This window comes from Trifolium pratense, linkage group LG1 (assembly GCF_020283565.1).
Source record: "Trifolium pratense cultivar HEN17-A07 linkage group LG1, ARS_RC_1.1, whole genome shotgun sequence".
Taxonomy (NCBI): domain Eukaryota; kingdom Viridiplantae; phylum Streptophyta; class Magnoliopsida; order Fabales; family Fabaceae; genus Trifolium; species Trifolium pratense.
This window is the reverse complement of record NC_060059.1, coordinates 39,393,290-39,418,370: the sequence shown is the minus strand read 5'-3', so window position 1 is coordinate 39,418,370 and position 25,081 is coordinate 39,393,290. Positions and strand designations below refer to the sequence as shown.

At 32.4% G+C, this 25,081-nt stretch overlaps 2 protein-coding genes across 2 annotated transcripts; one reads left to right on the top strand and one right to left on the bottom strand.

The window, feature by feature from the left end:
* Positions 1-15,704: 15,704 nt before the first annotated feature.
* LOC123916583 lies at positions 15,705-16,283 on the top strand. Its single transcript, XM_045968066.1, has one exon. The coding sequence runs from the start codon at positions 15,845-15,847 to the stop codon at positions 16,178-16,180; it is 336 nt and encodes a 111-aa protein (XP_045824022.1). The 5' UTR covers positions 15,705-15,844; the 3' UTR covers positions 16,181-16,283.
* A 1,195-nt stretch (positions 16,284-17,478) lies between these two features.
* LOC123916573 (F-box/LRR-repeat protein 15) lies at positions 17,479-24,553 on the bottom strand. Its single transcript, XM_045968056.1, has 17 exons — positions 23,827-24,553; positions 23,430-23,658; positions 23,161-23,293; positions 22,875-22,971; positions 22,603-22,800; positions 22,250-22,520; positions 22,053-22,151; positions 21,875-21,963; positions 21,611-21,710; positions 21,352-21,522; positions 20,609-20,761; positions 19,884-20,044; positions 19,605-19,803; positions 18,654-19,120; positions 18,511-18,574; positions 18,044-18,130; positions 17,479-17,900 (listed from the first exon to the last, which is right to left on the bottom strand). The coding sequence occupies exons 1-17, from the start codon at positions 24,162-24,164 to the stop codon at positions 17,814-17,816; spliced, it is 2,943 nt and encodes a 980-aa protein (XP_045824012.1). The 5' UTR covers positions 24,165-24,553; the 3' UTR covers positions 17,479-17,813.
* Between the last annotated feature and the right edge of the window lie 528 nt (positions 24,554-25,081).

Genomic DNA, 25,081 nt, shown 5'->3' with positions numbered 1-25,081 from the left:
AAAACTACCGACTCATAAATAGAGATATGAGACGATTTGTGTTTATTTTAAATTACTATCTTTTTACAACTTTAAAGTAAATATTTGAGGAATAATCAAACCATTTTTTTCCTTTCAAATCACTTGATCCAGTAGTGAGTCATAAATGATAAATGTAGGGCATCTCTCAACAAAAATGGTTCGCCGCATATTGGTACTACTGCTATTAGTCTCTCTTAGACTCAATAGCATAACCTATTATAGGTTAAGCTATCTAAAAATAAAAATATAGTATTTAATGAAATAAAGAATTTAATGTTTAGATAATTAAATACACCACATGTTCAATAAATTTTTTTTCACATTTATCTTCTTAACATGTGCCCTTAAGGGCACAAGTTAACATTCTCCTTATTTTATTATCTAACATAATTAACATCTACAAGCGGTGAAAATCAACTAAAACAAATACAAATAAAAATTTAATATATAATTATTTTACACATACATGTATTATTATCTTAATAATATAGTAAGTTACTAATTTTTAAATTCAATAATGATAATTATATTATCATATACTACTGGTTTTTTTCTTTCACCACCAGTTTAATCTGGTTCGAGGGTCAGTTCTGGGATCAAGTGGTTTCAGCCCCTCCCGATCGTAGTTGCGGGGGATCATCATATACTACTGTTTAGGTAACTATTTTTTAACCATCAGTATCTGCGTAATCTAGTCAGTTCTGACATCAAGTGGTTTCAGTCCCTTTCAAATCACAGTTGTGAAAAATCGAACCGTAAACCCTCCCACTAAGTCCAACATCAATTGTCACTAATACAACTACTTTTTTTTTATTACAACTAAACCAACTAATTTGATCAACAATATTTACATAATATAAAGCTAAATTCATAAAACAATAAGAGTAAACTTGTGAGAGTGAGTGGGGAAAGTTGAGAAAAGAAGGGGAAAAAAAGGGGAAGAGAATTTACTGCAGGCCACCATCAAGCAATAATCGAAAACAGTGACATATAAACATGAAAAAGGAAGTAATAATATTGACCTCGTTTGTATTTAGTAAGTAGTATAGCTAGGACTAGAAGTAATAATTGGTTGAAAGGAAAACTTTCTTTCTTTCTCACACTTTACTTCTAGTTTCATTTCAAGAATTTTTATTTTAAGTAAGGAAAACATAGCAAGAAAATTATTTATGGGATAATTATTTTGGTCTAGAATATGTAGGACATTCTCATTATAATTTCTTTTAATGTATATTAAAAGATGAGGGATCCGTTGACTTCATGAGTAAGTCTCTATTTACTTACTCCGCTTAATAACTCGATATCGGCAATATATTTTTTCAATTTAACCGTTGAATGTAAAGATCTTATTGAGTAGATCAAGTCCACAATTTTTTATAAAAATTCAAAAAATGTAGTTATGTATTCAGACTACTGAAATTCAACGGTTTTTTTAAAAGTTTGTCGTACGTTCAATTGAAGTTATCAGAAAAAGTATCAAACGATTTTGAATTTTTATAAAAATTTGTGGAGTTGATCTACTCAACGAGGTCTTTGAATTCAACGGTTGAATTGAAGAAATATAATGCCGATATCGAGTTATTAAGCGGAGTAAATCAACGGAGACCAGTGCCGTATCTGAGGGGGGTGGCGAGGAGGGCGACGGCCGTAGGCCCCCAAGTATAAGGGCCCCCAATTTTTTTTAGGGATATATATATATATATATATATATATATATATATATATAGGGGTTTTCTAACTTAGACCCTAGTTAGGTCTAAGTTAGCAAGGTGCACCTTTTCAATTGGACCAAAATACCCATTCTTTTAATTTTTGAAAGAATAGAGCAACAGGGGCATTTCTGTAATTTTACCAACCATATACACGTGCCCCACCTTTTGAAACCATTAATAGACGCGGCTCCAGTGTCGCGCGCGTACCGAAGGACCATGGTTACAGACCGTTGATTTCCATCAGACAGCCAAGATCTGATCTCATCAAGACTGTCTGATCAATCAGACAGCCCAGATCATCCTGATCCATCCGATTCCAGCGCCTGCGACACACTGGATTACAACCTGGAGAGAGAAACATTTGCTTTTTAAAAGTAGGACACGTGTCACAAAATGGTTGGCTGGACGTGATTTTTGTTCATTTAATACTTTGAACTCAATTATTTCGTTGTAAATTAATTTTTTATTTTTTTATTTTTATACCAAAATTCATAATTTTTTTTTGTCTACAAATAGAGGCTTGGTTCGTTTGATTTGGACACCGAAAAAAAAACGCAATTTTTCACTACCTTAATCTCATTTTTTGTCTACTAAATACGTTACTTGTGTGTTGTAATTTAACACGCACCACTCAACCAACTCACTGAAACCATTATACCAGGAAAATAGTAGATAATATTCTGGAACTTTTGGTATATTTTATGAAATTTTTGGAGACCTGAAACTATTTTTAGTTAATTAAATGAGATAAAACGGTAATTAAAAACTAATGTTTGCTTCTGAAACCATTTTACTGGTAGAATGGTTGCACATAGTTGTATTCTGAAATCATTTTACTGGTAGAATGGTTTCAATGAGTAATTTATTAATTGTGTTTGCTTTTGAAACCATTTGTCTGGTACAATGGTTTCAGAGAGTTGTAATCTGAAACCATTTTGCTGGTAGAATGGTTTCAGTAAGTTGATTATTAGTTATTTGCTTCTGAAACCATTTAGCTTGTAGAATGGTTGCACATAGTTGTATTCTGAAACCATTTTACTGGTAGAATGGTTTCAGTGAGTAATTTATTAATTGTGTTTGCTTCTGAAACCATTTATCTGGTACAATGGTTTCAGAGAGTTGTAATCTGAAACCATTTTGCTGGTAGAATGGTTTCAGTAAGTTGATTATTAGTTATTTGCTTCTGAAACCATTTAGCTTGTAGAATGGTTTCAGAGAATTGTACTCTGAAACCATTTTCCTGGTAGAATGGTTTCAGTGAGTTGATGTAAGGTAGTGAAAAATGAGATTAAGGTAGTGAAAAATTGGGTTTTTTTTTCTGTGTCCAAATCAAACGAACCAAGTCTCTATTTGTAGAGAAAAAAAAATTATGAATTTTGGTATAAAAAATAAAAAATAAAAAATTAATTTACGACGAAATAATAGAGTTTAAAGTATTAAATGGAAAAAAATTAACGCAGCCAATCATATGCTGACACGTGGCCTTTCTTTTTTAAAAGCTTTCTCTCTCCGTGTGTGGCCTTCACCCACGCGCGCCTGTCGGCGCGTGTGATGCACGCGCTTGGATTTTGTCCAATAACACGCTGCCACGTGTCCTGGGGGGTGGGAAAAGAAGGTGGGGGCGCGTGTACTGTTGGGTAAATTACAGAAATGCCCCTGTTGCTCTATTCTTTCAAAAATTAAAAAATGGGTATTTTTGTCCAACTGAAAAGGTGCACCTTGCTAACTTAGACCCAACTGGGTCTAAGTTAGCAGCCCCCATATATATATATATATATATGGGGTTTTCTAACTTAGACCCTAGTTAGGTCTAAGTTAGCAAGGTGCACCTTTTCAATTGGACCAAAATACCCGTTCTTTTTAATTAATTAACCAAAATACCCATTAGTAGACGCAGATCCAGTGTCGCGCGCGTACCGAAGGACCATGGTTACAGACCGTTGATTTCCATCAGACAGCCAAGATCTGATCTCATCAAGACTGTCTGATCAATCAGACAGCCCAGATCATCCTGATCCATCAGATTCCAGCGCCTGCGTCACACTGGATTACAACCTGGAGAGAGAAAAATTTGCTTTTTAAAAGTAGGACACGTGTCACACAATGGTTGGCTGGGCGTGATTTTTGTTCATTTAATACTTTGAACTCAATTATTTCGTTGTAAATTAATTTTTTATTTTTTTATTTTTATACCAAAATTCATAATTTTTTTTTGTCTACAAATAGAGACTTGGTTCGTTTGATTTGGACACCGAAAAAAAAACGCAATTTTTCACTACCTTAATCTCATTTTTTGTCTACTAAATACGTTACTTGTGTGTTGTAATTTAACACGCACCACTCAACCAACTCACTGAAACCATTATACCAGGAAAATAGTAGATAATATTCTGGAAGTTTTGGTATATTTTATGAAATTTTTGGAGACCTGAAACTATTTTTAGTTAATTAAATGAGATAAAACGGTAATTAAAAACTAATGTTTGCTTCTGAAACCATTTTACTGGTAGAATGGTTGCACATAGTTATATTCTGAAACCATTTTACTGGTAGAATGGTTTCAATGAGTAATTTATTAATTGTGTTTGCTTCTGAAACCATTTATCTGGTACAATGGTTTCAGAGAGTTGTAATCTGAAACCATTTTGCTGGTAGAATGGTTTCAGTAAGTTGATTATTAGTTATTTGCTTCTGAAACCATTTAGCTTGTAGAATGGTTGCACATAGTTGTATTCTGAAACCATTTTACTGGTAGAATGGTTTCAGTGAGTAATTTATTAATTGTGTTTGCTTCTGAAACCATTTAACTGGTATAATGGTTTCAGAGAGTTGTAATCTGAAACCATTTTGCTGGTAGAATGGTTTCAGTGAGTTGATGTAAGGTAGTGAAAAATGAGATTAAGATAGTGAAAAATTGGGTTTTTTTTTCTGTGTCCAAATCAAACGAACCAAGTCTCTATTTGTAGAGAAAAAAAAATTATGAATTTTGGTATAAAAAAAATAAATAAAAAATTAATTTACAACGAAATAATTGAGTTCAAAATATTAAATGGAAAAAAATCACGCCCAGCCAATCAGACAGCGACACGTGTCCTGCTTTTAAAAAGTAGATTCTTCTCTCCAGGGTGTAATCCAGTGTGGTTCACGCGCTGGAATCTGATGGATTCGAATGATCTGGGCTGTCTGATTGATCAGACAGTCTTGATGAGATCAGATCTTGGCTGTCTGATGGAAATCAACAGCCTGTAACCATGGTACTGCGGTACGCGCGCGACACTGGATCCGCGTCCATTGATGGTAATTTGGTTAATTAATTAAAAAGAATGGGTATTTTGGTCCAACTGAAAAGGTGCACCTTGCTAACTTAGACCCAACTGGGTCTAAGTTAGCAGCCCTATATATATATATATATATATATATATATATATATATATATATATATATTATAGATGTCAATAATATAAAATAAATAAATATCTAAATTCTTATGAAAATTTAAAATAATATGTCAAAATATCTTGTGAAGATTTTACATATAAATATATGTTACAATTATATTTACAATAATAAATTGTTAGAAAGTTATTGTTTATATTTTTGTTTTGAATGTGTAAAACAAATATTTTTGCTTAGAATCTTTTAAGATTTGCTTCTTTTATAAATGTATAAGATTTGCTTATTTTTGTTATCCAAATGTTGTAATTGTTTATCGAATTCTCTTAACTATGTGTGTGATTGTTGCATCTGCATAAAAAAGTTTTTCAAAGGTAAAATTATTGAAAAACTACTTGAGATCATCAATGTCACAAGAAAGGTTGAATGGTCTAGCCATTTTATGTATTGAGAAAGATATGATAGAACATATTGATATAAAAATAATTATTAGTGAATTTGCATATAAAAATGCTCGTAAGAATTGTTTTGTATGAGTATTTTGATATTAAATAAAAAATTCAATGTTTATTAGCAATTTAATTTTTTTAAACTATTTAATAGTTAGGCCCAAATTTTAAAGTCGTCCATAGACCACCAAAACCTTAGAAACGGGGCTGACGGAGACTTACTCCTGAAGTTAACGGATCCTCTCATATTAAAATTATAGTGTAAAAAAAATGTATTCAAATTTATAAACACATGATATACCAATTTGTATGTCCCACAATTTTTTTCAACGAGATATGTAGAAGATCAATAGTTCAAATCCACAAATTTTGACTTGGTTTAATACGGCTGGTTTATCCACAAGACAGGACCACAACCCTCTGGCTTTAGGTACGCTCCTTTGGTATTAACTTGCATTATCAAGGATCCAAAGCAAAATATTTAAGGACAAAATTTATATGCATTTTTTTAGATGCAGTTTTTTTTGTTTTTCTCATAAAACGGTAGTTATTTATATTTTTTAATTAAAAAAAGAAGAAAAAAAATTGTTTTCAAATAAAAATAATTTCTCCCGTGTATCTAGCACATTAAGAACTGTGTATATAAAACTGTACATAAGTTTGGTCCAATATTTAATTGGATACTAAACCCAAATAAATAGTAATCCCTCTAATCTTTAATATAACAGGAAGTTTGATTTCTAGATTTATTGAAAATCTAATTTATCTATTATAGACCAGATACATTAGATTATCAATAAATCTAAAAAATAAACTTCCTCTTATATTAAGGATAAAAAAGAGTACTAGTATTTAGATATACACCCATAAAATTATAGTATACTTTATCATTTAATTATTTTGACATGTAGTAGTATTATTTAAGTTTTTTTTCTCTTTTTTTTTTCTTTTTCTTTTATGTGTATTTAAATAATTGTGCCTAAATTGTGTGTTCATACAATATTTACTCGGACTCTAAAATGATTAATGCTGGAAACGCTTCTCTTGAAAATTATAGATTTTTTTGGTATTTCTTGAAAATTAGAGATTAAAATAATAATTTTTAAAAAAAATTGTGTATTCAATTTTTTAAATATTAAACTTTTTCTACTAATTAATACAAATTTTCTTTACTTAAATATATTAACATGTGATCTTAAGATGCATATTAGAGTAACCCTTAAATCAGTGTGCAAAGGTTTGCGTCCGTTCTTGCAACTTGAAATATCTGCAGGGGTGCAATAGCGTATTGGACCCGATTACGTTGGTTCTTTTGGTTTCTAATGAGTCATTTAAATTAATTACACAGCATGTAATCTTATTAATTTTTTTATAAATAGCAAATTAATACTCGATTCAGGTAAATTTATCTTTTTCGATACACTAAAAAAAGTACAATACTAATCTAATCTATATAAGAAAGTTGATTTTTATGGAAAATCCAAAAATAGTCTTACTTAAAAATTTGTCATGTGTCCAAAGTAAGGGTAATTGGTGTCCAAAAATTTGGTAACTAGATTGAAAGTACACAATTAACCAAGTCATCTAAGTCACATTTCATCTTCTGAAAGACATAGTTGCATTTTAACCAAGTCACAAGCCACTTAGTTACTTTTGAAAACAAATGCATGTGACAATGTTTTTTACTTTGCAAGTTGCCATGAGTTATCTTTTGGAGGCAAACTATGATATTCAAATTTAAAATTAAACATATTTATATATTACTCAATCTCTCACTCAACATAATCACTTACTTCTTATTTCCTCTTCTCTTCTCTTTATTTGTTCTTATCCTTCTCACTTCAATTCCATAATCTAACCTTGCTAATTTTTTTTGCAGGAAAATTGAAAGCATTTCTCTCAAGCAACAAAAACACGTAAAAGGAAATAAAGATGAACTAACAATGTTTTTTACAATAGCCATGTTTTCATCATTTTATGTTTAAACACTGGGTAAATTCTAACTGATATATAAATTTTAACTATCATATACGGGATAAATTATCACTGATAAACAATTTAAAATAATTATCATATGTGAGACAAGTTCTTACTAATAAAAATTTCAAAAAAACTATTTTACACAAGGTAGATTCTAATTTTGGACCAACCCTCGGTCTCATGACACTAATTTTGGAATGCAATGCAACATTTATACTTCTACAAGAAGTATAGAGAAAAGGGAATATGAAAAGCATATCGCTAATGGGTGGTACGATTTTAAGATTCGACACATACCAAAAGTTGGAGACATCCTACATTTCATGTTAACTGAACTACACTACGAACTCAATGTTCATATTGAACGTAATGATTAATTTCATCTAATATGTGTTGTGTAATGTTCCTGCATCTTTTTGCTATCGAAAATTAATCTAACTTTAACTTAGCTGTTTTGAATTTCTAATATTTGAAATCCCTTTTGAACATAATCAATTGCTCAATATGTATAATATTGTATCTTATTGTGAAATTAACTTCTTATTATGAATGTAATTTATTTGACTATCAAGTTTGGACAAAGATGGAGAACTTTTTGTCGTCTCAACAACAAAAACACAATGTCGTTTTCGTCAATAAATGTCTACTTACTGAAAATCTTGTGCATTATTTGAAATGTCTATCTTAATGCGATTTTTTATTTTGTTCATTTTTTTTAATAAGAAAAATTGATCTTCTAAATTTATTGAATAATTATTGTATTTGGTTTAGACTATATACATCAAACATTTCATAAATTTTTAAAAAAAAATAAAAAATTATACTAACAATCAGAAGGAAATATATTTTATTCAACTAAAAATCAATTCAAACCTCCCTTAATTAAGTTTGCAGTTTGCATAATTGAGGAAGGACCCCCAAAAAGTTACTACTCCTACCTATTTACCTCGGGAAGGTGATTGTGTTCCGTCTCTATTATGATCATTGATTGATTCCTATACGGACCCCATCCTATTCTCAAAAGCCTGACAAACAACCACTCCCTAAACAAACACCTTTTTTTTTTTTTTTTTTTTATATATTTCATCATTCCCATAATATAAGCAAAAAAAATATTTTCACATTTATTAAGAAAAATAAAATATGATAATTTTAAGGTTGAGTTTTTATGTGTTTGTTGAAATAAGTTTCGTGAAAAAATGTAAAAATAATTTTTATTGGTTATTGATTATGGGAAAAAGAAGAGAGGAAGTAAATTAAGTAAAAATTTATCAATAAAAGTTAGTTTTTTTTGCTTATAATTTGGGACATTAAAAAATGATTTTTTTGCTTATAATATAGGAGGAAGGAATATATATATATAAGAAATTTAATGATCCACATTATACGCGGTCAAAATTGTTATACGTAGTTAGAGAAAATCTGACCGTTTAATTAAGATTGGAAGATCAAAATATCAAGAAGATTTAATCAAACTATATAATTGCTTTATATTTAGATCGTTTAATTAAAATTAAACCGACCATATGCAATCTTAACTACATATAATTCAAATTATCTAAAAAAGAGAAGATCTTTAGAATTTAAAGAACACTAAATTAATATTGCTAAAAACAACTTTTTACAATTTCAATGCATTGAATGCACGAGTTTCAAGAAATTTTTTTCCTTATTTATGTGTTTAACTAGTGTACCGGGTGCACTATTTAACATTTTTCTAAATTTATTTATATGTACCTCTTCCAAAAACTTAACAAAACTCAAACCTATAACCTTTCAAATTTAAAATAGGATATTTTTATAAAAGATAAATAAATAAAAATTAAAATGGGATATTGAGTTCAAGTGGTTAATGATGAACTTCCCCTAAAACGAATAATTCGGAAGAACTTGAGTTTGATTTCTGGTAGACATAATTCTTAGCTGAATTTTACTTAACTTGTGGTCAAACTCTAAATTATTGGGGCTCTATTTCCTTAAAAACGAGAGGATTAATACCAAAAAAAAACTTTTAAATTAAGATTTATCTTTTTACCACTTGACTATTTTTTTTTTTAATCACCAGTATCCGGCCCACTAGACCGCTTAATCTGGTTCGGAGGTCAATTATAATATCAAGTGATTTCAGCCCCTTCATATTGCAGTTGTGGCGGATCAAACAATAATCTTTTCAAATTAAGCTCAGCGTCAATCACCATTAAATCAACTAACGATTGGTACCACTCGACTATCTTTGAGGCTAAACTCTAGTATAAAAAATTTAGAATAAATAAGTAGTGATTCGGTCCAAAAATAAAAAATGTTTAGACTTTAAAGAACATTTATAAATGTCTCGTGAGCTTAGCTCAGTTGGTAGGACATCGCATTATATATGCAGGGGACCAATATTCAAACTCCGGTCATACTACTTATCCATCTTATAGGTGAAATTTTTAACTACTAAAATACATGACAAAAAAAAATTATAATTTTTTTTTTTGAACGGCTAAAAAAGAACATTTATAAATTTATTTACATTTACAGCACCACCTCCAAAAACCTATCGAAATTTAAACTCAGAACCTTTTCTTGACTGAATCTTTGAGGCTAAACAAATGGTAGTACCTTTCTTTGACGCCGTTAACGTTGCTATCAATAATCGAAATAGGTCGTTTTCACATCTGCATGTATTTTTCTCTTTCAATTAATATTGTTACCCAACGATTTTACCAAAGTCTATAGGAGAAATTTCGTTATCCAAACAACACGACAATCTCTTTAAACTCTAACATTTAATTTTATTATACTTTATGACACTTTGTCTTTTTTTTTATCCTAAGTTTTTAATTTAGTTACTGTTACTTTTTGTACCAAAATAAGATATTGTAAAGAGCTTTCATAATCCACTACTGTTCCCTGTATTAAGTCATGTTCCTTATTTAGGAACAAAAACCTCTCCATCATTAGCTCATCTAGCTTTCCTCTCTATGTTTCCACGTCATACCTCTTCTTCAACAGTAGAAATCAATTAAAGACAATTTATTGCTATTTTCTCATTCTTAATTAAAAAACTCTATTACAAAAATATAATCAATACTCATTTGCGTTTGAATTCATTACTCATGGAGTTATAGATCGTTCGGGTAACTCGCAAAAGATGATTGTCTCATGCGTAGTTTTCATTGGACCTCGTCCAATGTGCTCATCGACCCTTCATTTTATTTTTTATAATTAAATTGAAAACTGCAAGTGCTAATTAAAAATTGGTAGAGATTTTACAAGAAAAAAATGTTATGAGAGAAAATCTCTTTCCGTCTCACTGTTAGTAAAATGTATCTACAATTTTTTTTCATATACAAAAGAGTCACATGCACAAACTATAAAAATGATGTCTTGTAAGGATAATTCAATTGATAACTACTATAAATATTATAAAAAGAGTGGAGTTTAAATATCGAATTCCTCACCTACAATTCTCTAAACCAAAAAATAAAAAATGATATTGTGTTGGCATGTTTAATGGCCAGTGTGGCACCTTGGGGTGCATCATTCATCTCCGACATTAATTGTGCTAATTTTTCACACCATCAAACATTTTTTTATCAGATTCTCTTGTAAGAATAATTTATGTATCTTGCTAAATAATTTTTCCGGGACACTCTTTAAGCATTTCATTAAATGAAATAATTTATTCAAAAAGTGATACATTTCAATTTTCAATGCTTTATTCACACATTTTCATAAAATTTTAACAAGTTTGTGCTAAGATTTTATTAATGTGAGAAATTTGTGTTAAGGTTTTACATCACATGTGAGTTAGCGTGAATATGAGTTTATACACAAGAGATAATTCTCACCTTACAAATCAATTTTATATAGTTAAGTCACCTTGATAAGTGACTGCTTAGGATCATCTTGAAAAACAGGTATAAGAACTTGACCATAATTGCGACCTGCCGGTAGAACCAAAGTTAGCAATTAAAAGAGGGATTTGACCCTAACAGCGACCTGTCGGTAGAACCAAAGTTATCAAACAAAGTGCGATCCTAACCGCGACCTACCGGTAGAACTACAGTTATCAAACAAAGTGCGACTCTAACCGCGAGCTACCGGTAGAATCAACACTATAAAGTTCTTATCTCAAGAACAAAAGAAAAGTTCTCACAATAGAAAACTCTCAATTATATTAAACTTCAAGCTGTCCTTTGAGAAGTACATAGGAGCCCTATTTATAGGTATTGACTTTGGACTTGGGAGTGTGCTCCTCTTGAGGTCTGAGGTTCGATTCTCTCTGGCGCCAATTTGGGTGGGCTAATTTATCTTCTTCAAAAAAAAAGGAGCCCTATTTATAGTCTATCCTTACATAGTAGAATTTATTGTTCACTATCATACATTCATCACAGGCCTTCGAAAATGACCACTAACATGCTTATAAATTTTCACTAGCCACTATAATTACTTAGTGCACCACTATGAAGCATCTAGAGAGCTTAGGGAGCTCGATCCCCGCAACTGCGATCGGGAGGAGGCTGTAACCACTTGATGTTAGAACTGACCCACAAACTAGATTAAACTGGTGGTGGAAAAAAAAATAGAGCTTAGGGAGCAACTAAATGTCATCTAAAAATAATCCCAATACCAAAAACGAAAATTACATATAAAATTAAGAAAAAATGGACTTAATTATTTTCTTTTTTGTCCAATATTATTAGACCACATATCAGCTCATGGATGCTTCTTATAATGTGAATTTGACTTCAAGTTGGACTCAAAACATCTTCATCCAAAATATTTTAGTGCATTTTTATAAGTTACTTTCCACATGTTTAGTGAACTCATGGTCTCATCACACCTGTTATTGGGCCAACCACATTTATATTCACGCATTAAGCCCAATAGTCCTGAACATGCAGGATTTTGTTAAAAAATCGCATATCAAATGCGAGTTGACATCGACATGAGTTTATAAAACATACAATTAACCTAGTTCAACAACAAGCAACCATTGTTCCTAGTCACGTGCTTATTAAATGTGACATTTAAAGTTTTTTGGGTCCCATAATTCTACATCTCAGGCTGCAGATGTATTTTAGAATTAGTATAGTAATACTTAATAAATTGATTTCCCTGTGTGGAAATGGATCCCAAAAGAATAACATCCCACTTCGAGAGAGGATATGATTGTATGCATTATTTATTTATTTATTTATTTTTGCATTTTTTATTTTACTTTATACCCCGTATAATTTACTCCAATCCAGTCTAATAGTACAGTGTAATGAATTCACATATTGGTAGATAAGATTGTTACGAGAGTGGATTTTGTCATGTTAAGTTAGGATAAATTTTCTTTTGAACCATTGATTTGATGGAGAGAGAAAAGAAAAAAAAAAGAAAAAAGTGAATTAAAAGGTTGAGATTAAAGAAATTAAGTAACATGAGAAAAATTAAATAGAGAGAATCTATTCTCCGATTATTACACATGTACATTCTGAATTCTAATTTTGTACTGTATAAAGTTTGGATATTTTAATTTATAGTATTAATAATAATTTTCTTCAACAAACATTATATTTGGTTCAAATAGTTTCCATTATAGAAATTAATCACAGCTAACTATTAATAAAATTTTCGTACTTATGACATACTGTAATAAATAAAAATAATAATTGTTCTTCATAATATTATGATATTGATGCACTCATTCAGCTCTCATGAGTATATTATAATATTAAAATATAATTTGGTTTGTTTTGTAAAATAACTTTTATTTGAAAAATCTATTTAATCACACTTTAAATAAAGATCTAAATGACCATTACAAGATGTAATGTAATGATATAAGATATAGACCTTACAAGATGCGTTGATGAATTGCCTTAAAATGTGTTGCATATGGTTTGGGTCTCATCTCGGCGTCAAGTTTGGAAACAACATTATAAACTTTGAAGACTGACTTAATCATATATGAGTAATTAAGGACTTTAGATGATGACAACCTTATATACCTATAGCTTCCACAGCCTACAACATTTTAGTTTTCTGGAAATTTGCAGAATTTTGAGGCCAAAGATACTTATGGAAAACACGGTCACTAGCAATCAATGCAAAAATAAATCATCTATTAAGAATCTTTAATGGTGCAACAGAGACTCCCATAAACTATGTTGAAAACATCTCAATGGTGTTTGACATTACCTTAGGTAATTTGAGAGGTACACGATTAGACATATCGATAGATCAGAGAGTCGATTAGACATTTTGGTATATTAGGGAATCAAGTAGTCCATGCGCTAGACCATCTAGCCTGAGAATATCCCTCGAACTTTTCTCGCCCCCTTTTTATCGCAGTTGCGAGAGATTGAACAGTGGTCATCCTTATCAAATTTAGCGTCAATCACTACTGAACCAACTAACTATCAATCTTTTCCGTTAAAGTTGTTTAGATTATGAGACGTCATTTTATCTGTTAAAACAAACCTATGCCATATTGAGTTTCTGGTCCCTCCGTCGGCCAATAAAACAATAAGTCCTTTCTTCTCACTTATGTTATTTGTCAAATTGTCACTGTTAATTTTGTTGTTATTTTGAGAAAATGAAAATATTAAAATAAACCAACTCAATTATATTGTGCAATAACTAAGCTGCTTTGATTTTTCTAATGCACTAGTAAAGGATACCACGTCGGAATTAATTCTGCTCTAAGGCCCAAAGTCATTGGGCCCAATCTAATAATTGGGGCTCTGATCCACCTCTTTGTCTTTAGATGATTGCTCTTTAGACCCCTTAATATAATCACATGCTTACTATATTTAAAGAGAAATTTGAGGGAGCTTTGAGGAGTTTTTACTGTTTTAATAGATTTTGGAGTGTCTCAGTCGAAGATGCACTCGACCATGTAGGCCTTTTTGCACGATCTTCTTTGAATGCACTTTCTTTGACAAGGTGCTGTGATTTTTTATTTTTTATTTTTTACTCGATACAAGTAGGACTACCGATCAATATTTGAAAACTAGTTAAAGATGTGCTTACTATTGGTAAAGTGAACCTCATTTGATTGTCTCCGAACAAGGTATATTGTCGAATGATTTGACCAAACCCATATATACCTATTATATATAAGATAATTACATATGAATTAAAGGTAAATGGACAATAAGTTGTGCCGTTAAAAGTTTTTGTATAGCAAAACTCAATCTTTTAAAAACTATATTCATAGACCTAAGCAACACAACATTACAATGCATGATCTTATGAACTCTTTTCAGAAGGTTTACAGTCTCTGATGCCAGAAAGCCAAAAGTGTCAAATGCAAACAGTATAAAAACTTGTTGCTTGTTAGTGAACGCTTGTTGTTTTTAAAAGCATCAACAATTAGGGGTCAACTACGGTGTGACTTCTATGGGTCTTTGTTTTCGAGATACCAATGGATAGTTTGTGACTGACTTGACTTAATGGCACCAACCTGTTTACTCTGTAGTGGAAGGGGAATCATGAGCTCTATTAGATGCTATGAAAGAGGCTAATCATCGCGGATTTGAGCGAATTCAATTTGAAAGCGACTCAAAGTTATTGATTGACGCTATCCATTCGAGAATACGGGGGTAATTCAAAGTTTAATTTAATTGTTAACGATATTATCCTTGTTTTGTCATCTTATGTAAACTTTGAGGTTAAGTTTGTTAGGAGACAAACAAATTTGATTGCCGATACTCTTGCTAGGGCGGCCAATGCTTGAGCTAGTTTTCATAGATTTGAGATTATTCCCTTATATATTGAACATTTATTAGTTAATGATATGAATTAAGTTTGTTTGGTTTTAAAAAAAAAAAACATCAACAACTCTTTTTTTCTTCTAAGAATCTAACCCAAAATTACTCAATCCTATTCCTATGCATTTCATGAACCCATTGTAGAGCCGAAAGAAAACCAAGAGCTTCGTCAATATCCACATCATAAATTAGAGTAAACCATTCGGTTTTAACAAGTACAAACTGACCTTTATCATCCCGAACACAAATCCCAAATACCAACCTTATTCAAATGCTTTAAAAAAAATAGTTCCTTCCAAAAGAAAAAAAAAAATCAAAGTTAAAATAGTTTGCGTTATTCGGTTTTATTCATGTCCCACGATATTACAAGATGAGAATCCGATGCTTGCTAGTGCTTACTTTGAAAAGCAAGATTCCACTCACCACATTAGCATTTTTTGTTGCAATTCCATCATATATATACATACATTTTAATTAACACCACAAAAGTTTTTCCTCTAGAGAACTTAACTTAATTTTTATCATCTAAATCTTCTGAATGGAAGTTGAAGCTAATAGAAGAGGAAGCAAAATTTCTTCTTATGAGAGAGTTGCAGCTATTAGCTTAGTAGTTCTAGCAGTTGCTTCTCCTCTTTACATAGACCACAAATCAGAGAGTGAGTTGGAAGATGATGAGCAACCAATTAGTGTTGTTTTTTGGTTACCTATGTTGCTTTTTGTATTGGTTTTAGTCATAGGTATATCAGCTTTTTTGGATAAGAGCTTCACAAGGTTTGATCGTAATTGGATTCATAGAGTTGGTGGTTCTTCTGGTGGTATTGTTATGATTCTTATTGTTCTTTTTCTTGTTTTGAAGTGTAAAGCATCTTTGTAAGAATGTTCAAGGTGTGTTGTAAATTGTAATAGTATAAGATACCATGAAGTTGTTTTTCTGTTACTTGTGAACAAAATACTAGAGCATGTTAATCCTCTTATTTTTGACATTGAGTGATTAATCATCATCTATTTTTAACATTTAAAGATCAAGTTTTTAGTTATAATAGCAATCTTTCCGGCTTTCTCCACACAAAGATATAAACCAATCCACAAATCATCCAATTTGAGGCTGCGAAAAAAGAAATATGCATAGAAAGATTTAAACCAATCCACAAATCATCAACATCGCTATAGTTCATAAAACCATGCATTCGATATTCACAGTTGGCACCACACAGCAGACAGAGTTATATGAAAAAAAAAAAAAATTTGAATTTTAAGGTCCCTCTAACTCCAAATAACTTGAAAAGTTATATGACAATTCAGTTCGTCAACCTCTGCAACTGTCTCCGCCGAGGCCAAAGAAAACAAGCAGTCACTAGTAAGCCCACATGCAAGAGTATCATCCCAGTTATTAGGATTAGGATAGGAGGGGGAGGAGGAGACCTGTCCTTTTTCTTCTTTGGTATCTTAAGTTCTAATCAATGAAAAGAGAGAATCAAAGTCTAGATTAAACAATAAAATAAATGAACAAAAGAGGATCCATGCATAGCACTAACAGAAGGGTCAATGCAACATCCGGTGAGGAAAAATTGGTTGAGACTTGACTCTTCAGAGATTTCTCAATCATGAGTAACACACTGTCGCCATTGGCTGCATTAAAACTAGGGGTTACAGGAGAGAATATTACATTGTACCTATTGCAATTAACGACGAGGATTTAGCCCCTCAATTACTTTCAAAAAGAGAGTGATAGTGCAGCAATAGTGATTAATATGAAAGAATAAAATGATTAAAGAACTGCATTACATTTTTGCAGTTGAGGGACCTAATTGACGTTTTATTCCAAAAATGAAAGATGGATTATATTTAAAGGTTATGATGCTTATCTCAAAAGGTAGAACATGAATAGAATTATTCTAGATGAATGTAGATTGAAAATGTTAACTGATGTAACGCATTAATGTCATGAATAAAGGTCGTTAGAATGTAAGCTAATTTTTAACTTAGGTTATAACACATGGAATGAGGTTGATGGGGTTTTCCTTCAAATAAGTTATAAGCCACAGTGGTTCAATTTGATCTTGTGCATGTATTAAAATTGAATCAAAATAAATATATTCGTCACATAACAAAAAAAAGACAATATAATTGTCAACATGCATTGATGTTCAAGAAACTCCAAATATCAAAATATTAATGTCAATATGCTGCATCCATTGCACAAAAATTTACAGCATAAAATGTATATATAAAAGCATTAGACACACCTATTCTTCACACGAGAAAGGTTAGACAGACCACTTCAGAATGAAATATGCCGCGACAAATTGAAATGTAAAATTTACAACAATTAGAACAACAATGACTTATTGTGGCAATGCATGAAGATAACTTCATTTCTATATGCCAAACAAACACAACAATGAAAAATATAGCAATTTACAATACATTGGGAAATAACCAGATTTATTGTCGCGGGTGCCTTCTCTCCAAGTGAACAAGCACCGCAAAACTTCTGAGATCCTAAATCACGCTGATGAAGATGACAAACTGCTGTATATACGCTTCAAACCAGAAGATGCTGCACGGAGCCTTCCCATGCTCATTGAGCTTATCTGCAAAGCACCATAAAATACCCCATAAACGATATAAGAACATGAAAAGAACAAACATTCAAGCATCAAAGTGTTGCATCATGCAATAAAAAGGTTCATTAACTGAAATCAACATATCACATGTTATACACATTAGCTCTCACCTTAGGACAAAAGCGAACATCAAGAGTCTCCAACATAGTGCATCTTGATATAGCAGCTTCAACAGCTTCCTCGTCAATATTGCACGCCTAGAATATCCAAATTGTACCAACCAATAGAACATATTAGAAAGCAAATAACTATAGCACAGCAATGGTTCAATGGATTGGTTGCAAGAATGACTCAATTTAATTTAAGTGATCCAATTTGACAATATGGTTCTAGCATTTATTTCAGGTGACAATATTCCTCAAAGGTCAACCCCATTTCTGAAAAGGAGTCAGAAAACCCGAGACAAAAGAATGCGTTTTATAATGTGTCGCTAGCATTTCTCATGAGTAAAAAAAAAAAGAATAAATGTATTACCACAGTAATTTAAAAGTATATCCAGAACAATAAGATACGATTAACAGAAACAGCAATTATGACATGCATGGATACATTTAAATTCGCAGATAAGAATAATAACCTGAAGGAATAGATTGGTCAATCTCGGACAATCTAGCTTCAAAACTTCCAATGACGAACAGTTGCTGAACAGATAAGACAAAACATTACCATCTGTTATGAGGACAGAAATCAATCCACATTAATTTGAGAGGCAAGCAATACCTTAAATTGAGCCAGCATAGGTTGAGACAAGCAACATCAACCTCCTTCAAATTAGCTGACAGAGAAAGGTTTAAAAATAATAAATGGGAACAGTTTGCGGTTGATGGGATGAAAACCTTCCTTATATTTGGACAGCCGACACAGTTTAGGTTCTGAAGTAATCGAGTGGGTTGCTCATTTGACACATGGATATTATCATAGGAACTTGCGGTGGATAGGATGCTTATTCCAGGTAACTCAGGAAACTTCCCTCGACTGTACCCCCAGTTTAAATCATGCATATTCACACAGCCATTCAAACTCACACGTGTAAGGTGAGTGCAGCAAGAAAGAAGCTCTTCAATGGCTTTCTGACACAAAGTTCCATAAGACAAGTCCAACTCCTGAAGTGCTGGCAAAGCACCCCCCTTGTAAAGAGGTTCAAGTGATGAGTCGGTGAGATATTTGCATGCCTGCAACTTTAATACCTTCAAGAAACAAGAATGACACTCATAAAAAGGCAAGGGAGAATAATTATACAAAAGTTATACATCATTTCATAACCAGTGGACCAAGGAAAGAGTAAGCAAGTGTATAATAACATTGCATTTCATTAAACAAAATAATATTAGTAGTTTTGCCAACTTTTCCTCTCACTCTTTTCTGTCCCCTTATATCTCCCTTTTTCCAGTCAGTTTCTGCGTCTTCATTGTTTCAGGAGCAGGAAGCTATTTTAGAGTTTTATAATGATAAAAACAATTAATGGACATGTCACGTTATTACCAACCATATCCAAACACTAATATAAGCATTTAAATAGATATGCACAAATAAGCTCTTCACTAGGTTTATTAAACTAAATAACCACCACTTCTGTAGATTTGTTTTGGGGATGGGAGGAGGAGGTTCTCCACTACTATTGTACTGTAAATGACAGTAAAAACATGAAAACTAAAATATGACAGTATTTACCTTTAGCTGTGAACAGGAGTCAAAAACAGGCTGCAGATTTACCAAGAATGTGTATGATAAATCAAGCAGGGCTAAATTTGGGAGCCAATGCAGGGAACAGAGTCCTTCTAACCCAATTGATGGACATGACATCAATATCAATGACTCAATTAGAGGACATGCACGGGTTGTTGCAGACAAGCAGTCATCAGTGAGTTGGCTGTAATTCAAAACAACAAACATCAGTCTATACTCCATACGCAAGCAGGATAACCAAGAAAATAATAAATGAAGCATCACCTGCAAAAGGAAGCATCCAGAGATGTCAAGAGAGGACAATTAAGGGATGCTTCAGACAGTCCACCGCATCCTTTCAACTCAAGTGAGACCATTAACATCGCTTCAATGCGGAGTATGTTTAATTTTGGGCATATTCCTAAATTGAGAGATCGAAGACCAACCTGAGAAGCAGGTGAAAAAAGAGAGCCGCTTAGCTACTGAATATCATATCATTAAAACTCAAATGAACAAGTTTTTCGTGACTCGTGTACACCAATAGGCATCAAATCTAGATTCAAATCATGAAAAGACGTGACCTTCCAAATCACAATCAAATCTTACTAAGAAAGGTTGGCTAAACAAAGTAAATAAAAACTAGTTGATTACACAAATTTCAGGGGAAAGTTGGGATTCATCGGAATGAAACGAGATTCGTGGTCAAAATAGATGCGAACAGTGATTTGTTACTAATGCCTATGGGTTCAATTTTATCAGAATCAAGGATTCCAATGTATCGTAACACACTGATAACTATGTCCCGATTACAAAGCCCCAACACATCAGCAAACTCTTCGACTGCAAATATATAAACTATTACTGAAACCACGCAGATACCTAAATACAAACAAAATATGTTATACTAATATTCTGTAGTTTCAATTTCACACATTTCACCAAATGATCAACTCAAAAGCCAAGAAGAAATAACCAAGGTATAAGGTATCTAATAAATTAATATCACTTACAGGGCAAAATGATGCATTTTCCAAATGATCACAACCATCCAAAATGACCTTCTCAAGATTAGGGCAGGTAAGCTCAAGAGTAGTAATTGCTCGGCAACCGCCAAGGGAAAGACTGATTAACGAGGTGCTGATGAAGCGAACTGAAGTCAAGCTCTACATGCAGCAAACACCGATTAGAATAAACAGTGTAAACATTAATAAGTGTCTAGAACATAAAATCACAGAAATTCCAAGAAACCTAATCTCTCACATATACAACCAGAGAAGTTGAGACGTAAACCCAAAATTTTTTTCCACTGCTAAAATATTTTTAAAGAAATTACTACAATCAAATTGGTTTATTGAAATACCGATATATTAACAACTAATGATTCGTGCAATAATTTCAAATAAATTAGCAAATTCCGGCAATTCTTTAAACTGATTGCCACTTTTGTAAGAATACCATTTCAGAAACTTCAAGTGAGAAACTATCAACAATATGACAGATAAAATAAGTTGATTATTAGTATTATAGAAAATAACAACATAGGAAATATTTCAATTCATAAGTTATGGGACAACTAGCTAGATTAGTTGATTATATAATTTATAAAAACGATTAGAATTGCAAAATAAACAATCAAAAGTAGGAAAACACCCATTTGATTTGCAAGAATATACTACAAACATAGCTCACGAATACTCAAATTTTGGAAAGTGAATCAAGAAGGAAATGCCAAAAAATATATTTGTTCATGTACCTCACAATTATCAAGAACTAGTGATTTCAACATAGGGCATCCTCCACCGTCACTAAAAACATCACATACAGAGTTTGCCAAAGATTCACACTCAGAGAGGTCCACTTCTTGTAAAGATTGGCATTGCAGTGCTAATGTAGTTAAGCTATCCTGCTTTTGCAGTGCTAATTTCTGCATCACCACAAAGGTCATCATTGAGGGCTATACTCTAGAATACATGAGAATGGGGAATAAAACAAGACATAAGTATAAGACATACTTGAAGTGAATTTGAAGTGATATTGATCCGGTGAAGTACAGAGCAGTTTGACACTTGTATAGAAGAAAGCGATATAGCCCTCAAGTTCAAATCTGCTAATCTGCCAAGGAAACCATTCAAAAATTATATTAGATGCAACAATAAGAAGAAAAAGGATTGGGTGTTGTCATAAACAGCAAGTGCACAAGCAACAGAAAAAGACAAAGATCAATAATAAAATTTATAGTAATTTTCTGGGATCGAAGAAATGAAGCAGAAACATACTTGCGACAGTACACCAATCTAATATTTTGCAAACGAGGAAGATCCAACGAAACCGACGTCAATAGACCACAATTGTCAAGCTCCAAAACCTGCATTGGCGGTGATATCATCATGTTTTCATCGTAACACTCGGGAATTCTGACACATCATTAATATCAATATCTGGGACAAAACATACCTCTAACATAGAACTGTGTGCTATTGCAGCCATTGATGCAGAAGTGATGCCCTCACAGCTATGAAGCCGTAGAATTGTCAACATTGGGAGTCGAACAGACTTCAAAAGAAAAGCAACCATGTCAAACAAAGTCAGATACTCTGGTTCAAAATAGAATCCTACATATGCAAAGAGTAAGTATACACTTTGAAGCACACCTCCAAAGATATGTTTGGGCAGTATGACGCATCAAGAAAACCAAGATTAGGACAATGCTGTGCTATTTCACGCAGTGTTTCATCGCTGACACAAGTACAATTACGCATGTCCAGTGACACTAGTTGAGGGCATGAAGTTGCAGCAGCGCGAATTGCAGCATCAGGAAGTTTGTGGCAAGAGCCTATATCAAGTTCATGCAAAAGAGGACAATTCAGCACAACTTGTGCCATGTTACTGCGCTTCAGAGACATAGTTTTAAGTTGCGGGCACCTGAAAAAAGAATAAACCATCACTTTTTATCGTATAAACCAAGTGACAGCCAAGTGTCAGTCAACATTTGAGGCATATTCACCTGACTTGTATTCGCATGACACGACATTTTGTTAATTCAAGATGGCACAGTCTCTCATGAACGACAGATATCTCCTGAATACTATTGCCGAGTGTAGAATCACTGATATTCAATTTTCTCAACATAGAACACTCAGGTAGAGCAAGAAAAAAAGCATCCCCTATCTGTCCTCTTCCCAATGTTAAAACCTCAAGATTCCTGAAAATAATGAAACCAATCAGCTGGAGTCCAAGATGGCTAGATTCAGTGCAATGTCGCACAAAATAATCTACCTTAACATAGAGATTGCCTTCATGACGAGCGAATAAATCGAAGGTCCTGATATGCTCAATGCTGTAGCATTAGGATAACGCCTACACATGTCCTCAACTGTAATTACAAATATAGCTTTCAATAAGCACATTTACCTATTAAGGTTTTGAGTTTTACAAAAGTCAGGACTTCTAATAATAACAAATCCCCAATTTCCAATAACGATAATCGAATGTTAAAAAGTATTCTGCAACAACATAAAGCTAATAAATTCATAAATAATACACAACATATACTTAAGCTCACATTGTTCTTCAGATATGTCCCGATTTTCAAAATTCAAACTCCTCCAAAAATCTTCATGAGTACTAGCAGATCGCCACTGCTTACAAACTCTAGCAGCTCTACAGAGATTGGTCTGATCCAGAAATGAGAAAACCTGAATTTCACAGGTAGAGAGAAAGTGAACATAAGAGAAAAATGAGTTTTTTTATAACAAAATCAAACCAATGTATCAAAAGACACTGAATAATACATTTAAAAGACACATAAACAATTCTTTCACCGTCGCTTACCATATGCAACAGATCATCCGTAAGATCCATCCTGACAACCTCTTGATCTTCTAGTTCTGAATCATTCCCTTCACCGTTTTCCACACAATTACCATCCTCATGAATACACCCCAACGCAAAATCATCATAACAAGCAACATTATTAGGTCCATGAGAAACGTCAAATTCTTCATAATCCATAGAGTATTTCACTTTACTTGAAGAAGCTAGGTCATCAAAGTTACCCTCGCTGTAAAAAACACAACCAAACATATCAACATCATCACAATACACTAAAATTTGCCAATTTTCACTTCATTTCTCAACGCATCAACATTTTCTCATAACAATGCACATGCAAACGCATATATAATATAATTCACAAAAAAATGATTTCAAGTTAAGAAATAAAACTCACTTGTAGAATTTAGCGCGCTTGTGAGACGAATCGCGGTTCTCGTCAGCTACAGGACTTTCCGGACCGGAAACCGGAACTAAACCGGCGTTAACAGAGCTACTTTCACCCTCAGACCGCCGTGTAACCGGCCACGAACCAAACGATTCTTTAGCAAAATCTTGAAAAAAATTAGGCTCAAAATTTCTCGGTTGGGATTCATCTCCATCATCAGAAGCTTTTCCGAAAATATCCTCGTCGTTGTTCATAGGTTCAAAGAAATTACAATTTTCCTCTTCCTCTTCCTCTTCTTCTTCTTTTTCTTTCTTCCGATTGAACCATAAGCAACACCAGAGATTCATGCACTTCAGGAAATCAAATTCACGAACAGTTAGTCTCGATCCCGTGCATTTCGATGAGATTTTCGACGAAACCCTAATCGACGGTGATTGTGAGAATAGAATCGGAAACGGTGAAATTGAACGGTGAATTGATGAGAGAGAGAGTTAGAGAGAGAAAGGAAGGGATGATTGAGAGAGGAAGAAGATGGATTTGAATGGATCTGATCGGATCTTGGGAGAGAAGAAGGTTTGTGTTGTTGAGATGAGTTTGATGAGCAAAATGGGGAATTTTCGTACTTTTTTGTGGAAAAGTGGAGAAGAATGAGAATGACCAATTCAACGACGTCGTTTTTTAGGTTTTAGTTCACTCAACTGTTTCAGTTTAATTTTTGTCAAAATGGAATTTTTTAGGAGAATGTTAACTTGTGCCCTTAAGGGCATATGTTAAGAAGATAAATGTGGAAAAAATTTTATTGAACTTGTGGTGTATTCAATTATCTAAAAATTAAATTCTTTGTATCATTAAATGCTATATTTCTATTTTTAGGTAGCTTAACATGTGCCCTTAGGGCACAAGTTAACATGACCCAATTTTTTATTCAAGGAAATGAGATGTAGAATGGGAATACTTTCCAATTTTATAAGATTTCTTTTGATTAAATACACTATTTATATATATTGTTTTAATGATATTTTTTTAAAAGTATATAAATGTAAATGTTGTAATTTAAAATGTTTTTTGATTTGTTTCGATGAATATTTTCAAGATATTAAATTTTTATAATTTTTACTAATAGATAATTAAAGATATTCGTAATCAAAATTATGTATTGACATACGTGTAATGGTCAATTAATTCTTATATTTTGAAATAAAGGGAAGTATAAATCAAACTCAGTCAAACCACATGATCAATTCAAAAAGAACAAAAATGATCA